The 11329-nt window shown below is 35.0% G+C and overlaps 1 protein-coding gene across 1 annotated transcript in view; it reads right to left on the bottom strand.

The window, feature by feature from the left end:
• Window positions 1–11325, bottom strand: part of TRMT44 (tRNA methyltransferase 44 homolog) — a gene marked incomplete at its 5' end in the record, with an annotated part of 16690 nt that extends 5365 nt beyond the window's left edge. The window contains 6 exons of the mRNA XM_085309688.1: window positions 2556–2627; window positions 4014–4121; window positions 7420–7488; window positions 8456–8675; window positions 9505–9622; window positions 11280–11325. Coding sequence (XP_085165814.1) covers window positions 2556–2627; window positions 4014–4121; window positions 7420–7488; window positions 8456–8675; window positions 9505–9622; window positions 11280–11325 — 633 coding nt within the window. The remainder of the gene's footprint in view (window positions 1–2555; window positions 2628–4013; window positions 4122–7419; window positions 7489–8455; window positions 8676–9504; window positions 9623–11279) is intronic.
• Window positions 11326–11329: the final 4 nt, after the last annotated feature.

Here is an 11329-nt window from a genome sequence, read left to right as displayed (position 1 = left end):
GAGAGAGAGAAGAGAGGGGGAGAGAGAGAGAAGAGAGGGGGAGAGAGAGAGAAGAGAGGGGGAGAGAGAGAGAAGAGAGGGGGAGAGAGAGAGAAACACTAAGCTCAGCAAAAAAGAAAGCCCTTGAAAATATTTATACTACAAATTGTCATATCCATTTTCAGAGAAGAACATGTATTTCACAATAATTAATGGGAAGATTAAAAAAAACACACACACAAAACAAATAATCCTGTTTGAAATGCAAGTCTCTACAGATATTTAGGGAAAGCTCTGAAAACAGTTTCAATACTTTCATTTTATGTATGCTTTATGTTATTCTCTGTATGTTTACGTTTCTTCTGTAGCTCAACATTCACACACATGCAAAATAGTAGCTGTACAGAAACTCAAAACAATTAGTGTAGGACTTCAGAAACCTCATACCTCTAAGCCATCCTATATTTTCTCTTCATAAAGCACTAGTTTGGGTGTTTTAAGTCTCAGTATGGTGCATTAGTGTCCACTTTAATTGCTGTATCTCTGTTCATTTTCGTAGTAARTAAACACAATACATACTCAGATAACACGCACGTGTAACATTTGTGTTTGGCAGGTTAGTATATGTTAATCCAGTGTTTGATAAACATTTTCTTATGACTGATTAAACAAATTACACTTATGTTTCTTTTCATTTTTGGTTACTGAATTTAGACATAGCATGAACTATCAATGCCATATTCCACATTCTGACAGTTGTTAATACCAATTTTATATTTACTATGTCTGACAGCAGTTTGGTGATGTAGCATGCCACCTGTTACATTCATTTATATTGCTGGAATTGGCACTAAATGTTACAGATGGCAATATTCATCCCACAACTCATACTTTAAGTAAAGCTCAAAACAGAATTAACTTCCAAGCGGAACAAAAAAGCTGTAAGTAGGTGCTTCTTCTGTCACTCCTGTGGCTAAGGSAGCCTTACATAGCAAGCAGGAAGGAGGAAACATTATTTTCCTCCCAACTCCCTCCCACACAAATTAGTACTTTGCTCATACGCAAATTTTTGATATTTTTATTGTTTTCTGTTTTTTATCAAGTGTTCTACCTGAATTCTTATTTGTCTCGGTTAAAAGGAAAAAAAAAAAAAAAAAAAAAAAATCAAAAACACTCTTTTACTCCAAAGACTGACAGTTGATGCTCATCTTCCTAAGAGTCAAGAAAACTAAGAAATTGCAAATGGTTAAACCTTAACATGAAATAAATATGCAAAATTCACTGTTTTCTGCAATACAGAAAGCAACTGGGACAGAAAGAAAAGAATATACAACAAAAAGGAAAATACTGTGTGATCAGATATATTATAGCATACTTATATATTTTATGTATTTATGTATCCATTTATGTATTTATTTATATATGTGTGTATATATATTTTAAAATATATATGTCTATATATAGATAAAAACAGGAAATATACTGTATTAATAGTATAAAGAGAATGAAGTAGCGCGGTGGCTTGGTGTTTTAGATTATTTTGTCTTGAATCATTTAAATAAGATCTGATTGTAGATTTATACAAAAGAATTTTTGCCACCTTGCTGTCGGGGTATAGCTTTCCAAAGGGTTCCACAAAAGTCCCACTCTTCCTTCATCACTCAACAGTGAGAGCTGTTGTTTGTTTAAAGTTGTTAGCACTCAAAGATATATTGAATACTATCTTTAAACAACCTTACTAGAGAGTAACTATAAAAGGAAAATTCCTTTAAAACTGTGGAAGTTGAAAACACCATAGAGGATGTTTGAGAGAATGGGGTGAGAAGCTTCTGAAATCTAGAAAACAAGAAACAATGAACACCTCACACCCAAAGGGCAATAATTTATCAGCACCAAGCTTTAATGAGTATCAGACCAAAAACAGCTGGAGCTAAAGTGAATGTTCCTGTGCTGAACTGTTTCTGCTCTCATACACATGCTAATGTGGAATTTGAAATATAACCCCTCTTTCAGACTCATTTTCCTATCCAGTTTTCTGCAGGCTATTATTTCAATGACATACTACAAAGCCAGTACGGCAAAGAATTGGCTCCTCTGAGGTTCAACAATTTTGTTGCAAAACAGCACAGAGCACTCTAGAAGGGTCAGAACCACTTYCAGGGTAGTTCTGATATTAATTCAAGAATAAACTTTGTAACTTAGAACATCAATTCTTTTATAAGGTACAACAGTGCAAGAATGCTACTGAACAGCATTTGATCTTTCAGCAAAAAAGTTTCATAAAGTACATGAAAATAAAAACAGAAAAACCACACTAGTCATTTCAGCTGAAAAAATAAAGAGAACTGAAAATGAGCAAGGATGCGATACTGCACTGCTCTAACTATCAATTCTCTTTACAGCTAACTTACAATAACACAGAACAGATGATTGTCATCATCCCAAGTCCATAGACCATTGCAGACAACAATCTATATAACCTGATGTTTGATCATATTTGCATGAACATAGCCTCGGGCAATGAACAAATAAACAAAGTTACAAATGATTGAGATTGACATACATTTGCATAATACCTCTAAATGAGTTTCTGATCCATACATGTCCCATATTTTTCTTCTCCTCACATCAATGCCTCTACCTGAATGCTGAAATATTTAAACAATAAAAAAGTATAATTTTTAAATATTAATTTCACCAGAAATTTTCACACAAGCTCACTACATCTATATGTAAACATGGATCATTCAATTTATACTAAAATTCAGACACATGAACAGCTTCACCACTTCAGAAGTTGTACACTAAATCAAAAGGAAAAGACTAGGAACCATTCAGAATATATCTGGTTTGAAATTTGATATGGGCACACCTATTGAGACTGTTGAGGAGAGTTGGATTTTTGTAACAAAACCTTTCATAAAGTTAGTATTATCACGGTAGTAATSGGCGTTTTGTTGCTGGGGCTCAGGGAAGAGTCCAGTTAAAGTAGTTTGTGCTGGCAGAACAACCTTCCAAATACTGAGGTCAATAAGGCTGTTGAGAGTCGAAACATTTTCCCTGTATGAACTAATGGGAAATGGAATGAGGACTGGAAACTAAAGTAAGAAACAAAGACTACATCAGCAATAGTATTTGAACTCCAAGAACCCTGTGCAATATGTGAGCAAAAATAATACTTTCACAAAATCAATTATTAAAAAAGTTTAAGACACAGGATTCTTTGTCCATCAACAACACCTTTCTAAATGCTGCAGCAGTAACAATAACATAAGAAAAGCAGCACATATAGGGAAATTGGTCTCCTATTAGATCATTTTTTTCTGACCACACAGGATAGAGTTTCAAAATGGTCTCCTATTAGATCAATTTTTTCTGACCACACAGGATAGAGAGTTTCAAAATGGTCTCCTATTAGATCAATTTTTTCTGACCACACAGGCTAGAGAGTTTCAAAACTTTTCTGCTGTTTTTTTTTCTGCTTATTTCAAAAATTATGCCTTAAGAAAATTGAGCTTTACTGTACTTCTGATTTCACTCCGAAAAGCACAGTTCATTGTTAGGTCTTTTCACAATTACAAAGACTGAGATTGCTTCTGAAGATATGGAAAAACGTTTTCAAGACACAATGAATAGACTTCAGCTTCAACAGAATTAAGTTTACAAAAAACATCTAATTTAAAGTCTTTTGTGAGAGAGAATCTCTATTTTAAGATTTCCTATTCCTTTTCACTACATCTAATGCATGATTAAACTACATCACTACTTGTTCTTTTCCCTCTTCATTTCTTACCTGAGAAAGATAAATAGCCTTCAGGGCAAACAATTGCCTTAATAAAAAATAAATAAAAAGCTTCTAAATTTCTGCCAGGATTCGTTCCTGGTAACTACAGAATAACAAATAWCCTATTAATATTACTAAGCAAATTAACTGAATTTTGGCTCTTTGCATGCTAAATAAAAGGAGAGCAGAATAAGAGTACTGAATAACTATTTTTACAAAACAAAACAAATAAACCATACACACTATTTACCCCTTCATTGTTTAAAATATGAACCAGTAGACCGTTTCCACAGCCGAGATCTACAAATGACTGTTTCTTGGACAATCCCTTCTCCTTTCTCTCTTCTTCCCAAAGAACCTAATACAAGAAGAGAAAACATTTTAGAATTATGCTCTCAAATTTACCTTAAAAGTATGCTCTACATAAGCCTCCTTATCAGCTTTAGTTTTCAGCTGTGAGTAAGAAAATTCGTAAGGGCATCGTAAGTGCAGCAACAACACATGTTCAAAAACATTAACATATTAACTGAACACTTTAGCATCTGTCCTGCCTAAGCTATAAGATTCACATATTAAGCATTACTGTGTCTCATCAACTCAGGTTGCTGTAGAATTTAGTGCAACTACATCACTGGCGTGTTTTACTCATCTAGACTTAATTTGCATTACAGTACACGATCTCCCATCTCCAGGATACTGCAGTGAAGCACCAAAGAGCTATTTATAAGCACCCATGGCTTATTATTAACATCAGGTGAAAAGGATAATGATCGTTTTCAAAGCCCAATACACTAACAAATTCTCAACTTGTCAGTTTATCTCAATTATGTACAACATAGGTAGAAAAACCGACCAAAACAAATTTGGAAGGAGAGCATTACAACAGCAACAGGTTAGCAGGTATGTTCCCATTTTTTAATAGTCCTGCAAAGGGTACTGGAGATGAAAGGAGAGCACTGGGAGATAGCACAGATGTGACAAAAGGCAGCCACTGCACTCACAGAGAAACTAACTTGAAGAAAGAGGCTTTAAACTGTTTGGGGGGGGGGGGAAGCATGCTGCTAAATAACAAGCATATTGTGAACTACTAAGCATCATCCACCCACTTCTGAGTGACTAGAAGCTGAAATAAATCACAGCTAAACAATTCAGGGCTAGAAAAGCATAGAAGTAAAGTTGCTAAAATAAAGGGCACACATGATGAACAGAGGAAGCAAGGGAAGTAGCAAGTAAGCTTCAATGATGTCATTTTGTAAAGAGCACCATGAAAGCATTATACCTGTTGAATAAAAGGTAGAGAGAATTGGTGGCAGAGTTGGGGGAGGAGTTCTGTGTACTAGTTTGGTACATGTAACATCACTTTCTATTGAATAGGCAACAGGTAACCTACCTAGTTGCCCCAATTTCTCAATCAACCAACGTGAACTCAAAGCTTTTAGCCCAGTTTTAGTCCCTGCTCCATCTATAGTTAGTTTTATGTAGTAATGTAATTCATAACTAGTTAATCTTAATAACCAGATGCTTGTCGGCAGAAAATGAATTAGTCTCCTGCTATTGCTGTCAGATAAGCTTTTTTCAATGAGATGCTACAAGAGAGACGTTCATCAACTCTCCACACTTACTTTTTCCTTGTTGAAGCAGAAATAGTCAAGACTATATGACTGAAAAAAAAAAAACGATGTTTGTAAAACTGTCACTCACTAATTTGCTAGTTTTGCTGGAGAGAAAGAAGCTGCAAATATCCCATGAGAATATCAGGTTGTGTTTTTTAAGTCACTATACTTTTGCACTCCTGGCTGTATCCAAGAAAACCCTTACCACTTCCTACACAAATCAGACCTATCCTCCACCCTCTGCCAATCCTCTTATGATGCAAATTGAATAAGCAGTTCTTTAAGCATGTGCCTAGGCAGTTGGTAAACTTCTTATAACTGCAGAATAAAACGAGGGTCAGATGGCCCCACTCTTCATCATCTCATTCTAGTTGCCATAAATCCATGAAGAGCTAACATCAGACCTATCCTCTTTTAATCACCTGTTTAGTATTTCTAAATGATGAGTTACTATATACCACAATGTGTTGATACCTGAAAAGTTTGCAAAGAGTTAGGTTATTAATATCATGTATTAAGCGTCATTTCAGCTAAGCCAGTCATTTCAGTAACTTCTTGAAATCACCACCTCTTTAGCTAAAGCACATTATTACTGTAAACTAATGTTCATGTGCATAAAAGTTTGCAAAAGAGATTTTTCAAGAGTATTATGCCAGATTTTTCCAGTGGTCACAACTACTGTAATTCATAATGAACAAGAATGAATTTGCTAATTTTTAAGATTCAAAAACTAATATTATCAAAGTGGTAAAAATAATGTAAGATATTATATAGCTCTTACAGTATTATATAGTCCATTATATAGCTCTTTCCATAAAACAATGTCATGATCATCATATCACTTGATGGAGAAGGTTTTATCACATCAATGTAATTATTAATATTTTAACAGCAGCCTAGGCCAGCCAGGTTTCCTCAGACAATTCTAGAAGTCTTTATGAGATAAGAAACTGAAGTTCTAAGTTTAAATAGTCAGTTAACAAAATAAATTAGTTCTCACTAATTTTCTAATTTCTGTAAATAAGCCAGCTTAATGATTTAGAGAAGATGCAACAGGTCTCTACATACACTTCAAAGTAGACATACTCTTATTGCACTCAGGACTGCAGTCAGAAAAACATTTTCATGCGTACATAGTGACAAATCTAGATGTTGTCTACAAACCTGAAGTTTCTAGTGACTGTACATGGCTGCATTTTCATAGATTCTTTCCTAGGTGGTATCTTAGAAAACTGTACCAAGTATCTCTGAATTCCTAGATGTTCACAAACCTACTACAGTTGGCCTTCATATTGCACTTGAGGATGGAATTTGACCTGAAATTTTATCAGGGAAAGACAAAGCAGTGAAAAAATTTTTAGTATCTAATTAACAAATATGTAGTAAAAATTGGTATAAAAACTTAGCTTATCTCCAAATTGGACCCTAAYCACGATTCCTCTAATACCTCAGTGCTTTTGGACCTAATTGCTTTAAATATACAGTTAGTCTGCTTAGGTTGTCAACCTCCTGTGATAAAGAATTGCAATTTTTTATGACATGTTCACAAAGAAGTTTCACTTTTCCTCTGAATTCAATTTTCATTTACTGCATTTATTTTTGTGGCACAGGGCAGTATAAAAAACACTTTCACTGATTTTCATTTTACTCTGACATTTAACTTTATTCCACTTCTAGAAGCCTGTTTTTTGTAACCATTCAGTATATGCAAATCTCTGTACCTTTAACCTTCTTTAGTAGTACTCTCAAAAGCATTCCAAGCTTGCTTTGAATTGAGTTGCACTGAATTGAGTTGTAGCCACAAATTCTCCTTTACGTTGCGCTTGAAAACACTGTAGTAAGAATTTGTCTCTCTCAAATAAAAAAGGAGGGGAGGAAAAGAAAAAAAAACAACACTTTCCCCTTGCCCCTTCCTTTTTCTTTGCAGATCCGTAATAACTGTATGTTAGCCTATTTTAAAGAATGCAGTAACAACAAAATGAAAGTAATCATGTTCTTAAGAAAGGTTTTATTTCTTCCTACTTACACAAAGCAGCTTCTTACCAGCAGATAAGCAGCAATGGCAACATCTTCATATACAAATTTCTCAGGATCCGTTACTTCAGGCCACACCTTTGGAAAAACAGAGGAAATGTACCGATTTCCATGCCATTCTGAACTAACTTAAATTAGAGTAATTTAGATAGTCACACCCTTTAATAGGCTCTCAATTTCATGAATTTTGCATCTTAACTCCATTAAAAAAAATACAAAAAGAATGTAAACAAAGACTTAGTTTTTATGAGCTACACAAAAGACTAATGGGATAAAGAATGCCAACTGTTATTCAACCAATAAAATTTCCAAGAAAGTTATGACTCCATATGTGCAACTCACAAGTAAACTGCCTCACTGTACTGTAATAGAGCATTCATGTATCCTTTTGCTTACTGCAATTCTCAGGAAAAATATACTCCTTCTCCCTGTTGCGTGCAACACAGTAACRTAGTTATTTTTGTAACATACCAGGCCATAGAATCATCCTGGCACAAGAGCATGAAGAGTCAAAGGGTGATGCAAAAGAGGCAGAAAGAAGAGGTATCATTCCTCTTTTGTAAATCACAAACTGAGACATTAAAATTATCCGCTCAACAGTACACAATGTTTATTGTGGAGCTGAAGACTTAACTCATTCACAAGCCAGTATCTTACCCACAAGTCCAACCTTCCTTTAATATGTATCTTTTTATTAGCGTAAAAATATCAACAACAAACTCTTAATATTTTCACACTAGTATTTTACAAGATATTCTTATCTGAAGAGAGACATTCTGGAAAATATCTAACTCATCAGGCAGTTAGTAGCTCAAAAATCTTGCTTTTCAGTGCAGTTCTTCCAAATACTATAAAAATCCAAATTGTTTTCTCCTTCTACATACACACACACACAAAAAAAATCACCTCCTCCCCCACAAACTAATACATACATTTAAATTAAACTGCTTTTTAGGTTAAGAAATTTAATTAATGAAAGAAACAGTTTAAACAATAAATAATGCCAGAAAAGCATGTTACTATTGCCTTTTATTGCCAAACTTACCTTTACCATCTCTCTGTATTTTTCTTTAAGTTCCTGATAAACTTTGCTGTACTTTGCCACAGGAATGAGTGAGAGTGTACTTTTAAACTCACTGTGCTTTTTCTCCACAGACCATTTGGCCAGTTTGGACAGCAGCTCATTTCCAAGCCATGCTAATTTGGGGTATGCAATTCCATCTGAAAACCAATTTTCTGAAGATGACACTACAATAGACATAGACCTTTAAAAATAAAATAAAAAAGTTCCATAAATAAAATGTACTTTAATACTTTAGCTACCTCAAGAGAAAACTAAACCATTCAAACTTTATCTGTCAAATTACTTAAGTGGAGAAAAATGAGATGATCAAACAGAGGCGTAAGAGTAGACTGAGGAATAAAGAAGTATGTAATGCACAAAGCAAGCAAGCAAGCAAGCAAACAAAAACAGTGAACTTACTGAACAATAGAACAGTCTCCCCTGAATTTTGTTAGCATATTACCTGCTAATTCAAACACCGTATGAGTCTACTCTAGATCTACCACAAAAACAGACTATGAGATGAACAATCTGATTCAACAAGCTAATCCAAAGGCTAAGTAACAGTGAATAATTCATGAAAATACCAGTAAACTTTGCAAGAAAAATTATCACTAAGTACATTTCATGACCTTTAATTTTATCTAGGTCTCTTTAAAGCTATGTAAGCTGCCAGTGGATACAATCATGTCCTCAAATGCACTGCAGAATGAAGCTTCAATGGGCCATATTCTAATGACTGAAGCTCAGTAGGTTCCAAACAGAAATTTCCAATTCTAGCCTCAAGCTTACTAAAAATCAAAAAATCTGACCTTTTCTAGAAAACACACAAACACACACACACACTTGAAAAAAAGATTTGTTTGCACTGATTTTGGTTTTTCAGATGTTTCATTTTCAACTGAACACTATGTATTAAGATGACATTGTTATTTACTAATCATGAACCAATTATGCAAACCAAATCAATACCAGCACATGGTGTGATCTCTGAACAAAGGGTTTATTTCCTCTCTCACTTCCAGACTTACCATTCCTCATCTTTTATGTGTGTAAGTTGAATTTGATAAATATTGCACTTTTTAATCTGGTACTTTCCTTCACTGTTTTCCTCCAAAGGTAGAAAGGTCACGGTCCCATTAAAGCTATCTAAAAAGATTCATAAACAATGAATATTATTCCATGGTGCAAACCATCCTATTGCTTAGCCACAAAAAGTAAGTTTTTATTTCCTCACTACACTAAGTGCAAACTAGTAAGGCAAGATCTAGGACAATGCAGGAAGAACCTCAATGGTAAGAACAGATTCATTCCTCTGTTCGCCTAACATCTGAAACTACTAAACTGCTGGAATTCCCAGAATCTAGCACTCTGATGCATGATGTTTTCCAGAATTTCTAATATCCTGATTAGTAAAACTAATCACATTCTTTAAGTCTGAACATTTGCATATTGTGAAAGCTATATAATACAGACATTGTCATAGTTATAAACTTTGTTTCCCTCACCTCCTACTAAAACTAGGCTCCTGGGGAGCACGTTCCAAATTAATGGAGACAGATACATCACTCTTGTTGTAGATACATAACCATTGCAGCTTTAAGTAGTAATCAATAATAATATCTAGAAATTTTACTATGTTCAAACACAGTATTTAACATCTGGTTAAAATAAAGCATATCTACGCTTTAGTTTCAGCAACATCCAGCTTCTCCAGTTAGAGGTCCCGGCCTAAGCACAGTGTAAAACAACCTGTGTCCCTACCTTTCATTTATAGTAGTAATACACAGCTCTGAAGAGAGATGATCTGGGAAGATTTGAGTTTAGATAAGGGCTCACATATCTTCTATATTTAGTTCAGCAATCATCCTACTGACACAAAGCACATCATACAAGGAACAAAGTGCTTATGTCTAGTGATAGAATTCCAAATACGAAAGACTATTATCACTAAAAATTATATATAAAATGATTGACTCCTATTCATAAGTAAAAACAGGCTTTTTGGTCTACATTTGAAATAACCAACAAATAAAAACAAAGGAGGCTGCCGCAAAATATGAATGGCATGATACAATCTAGTATTCACATGTTACTGATTTTTAGTAATGTTTTATTTTACTCTCTATGTCCCTCCTATAAAATGATTCTAAAAACATTTACTATTTACATACTACTCTAAGAAACATTTACTATATCACATTCCCTTAAAACAATTAGCATTACTGCCTGGAAAGACCTATACATTACAACATCACAAACTAATTGCAAAAAATCTTTTTAGCAATTACTTATCCAAAAGACACTTCAGTATCTTTGGATATTAATCATATATAATAACGCCAGGAGCTCTCTCTTCTGAAAATGCTTCCTTTTAACTAGCATCAGAATAAACATTCCAACAAAACAGCTGCAAACCTCCAAACCAAGAATGTTATCTTTGCTAGGTAGCAAAAACTTCAGTGAATTGCAAAATTTTATATGTAAAGTAGGAAAAGATGATCGACAGTCTCAGCAAACATAAATCCTATTACCGCAGCCCGTACTTTATCCTGATATAAAATTTCAAAATTTTCTTTAAAAAAATGTAAACAAATCTAGAGATCCTGTCTGTAAGAAAAATCAGAAGTAGCTCCCGAGCGCCTCTTCTTTCAACCAAGACGTTACGACACCGCCACACACGTTTTGAAGCCCCCGGCAGCCCCRGCCCCCAAGGCGTTTCCCACCGCCTGCCCCACACACGCCTGCAGGCCCCTGCGAGCGGCCCCGCACGCCCTGCGCGCAGACTCCGACCCGCCCGCCTCACCTTGGACCACCAGCTCCCTCGGCGGCGCCGCCCGCGCCGGCGCCCGCGGC

This window comes from Rhea americana, unplaced genomic scaffold, assembly GCF_003343005.1.
Source record: "Rhea americana isolate MKP2758 unplaced genomic scaffold, rheAme1 scaffold_30, whole genome shotgun sequence".
Lineage (NCBI taxonomy): Eukaryota > Metazoa > Chordata > Aves > Rheiformes > Rheidae > Rhea > Rhea americana.
This window is presented reverse-complemented; position numbering and strand designations above follow the sequence as displayed.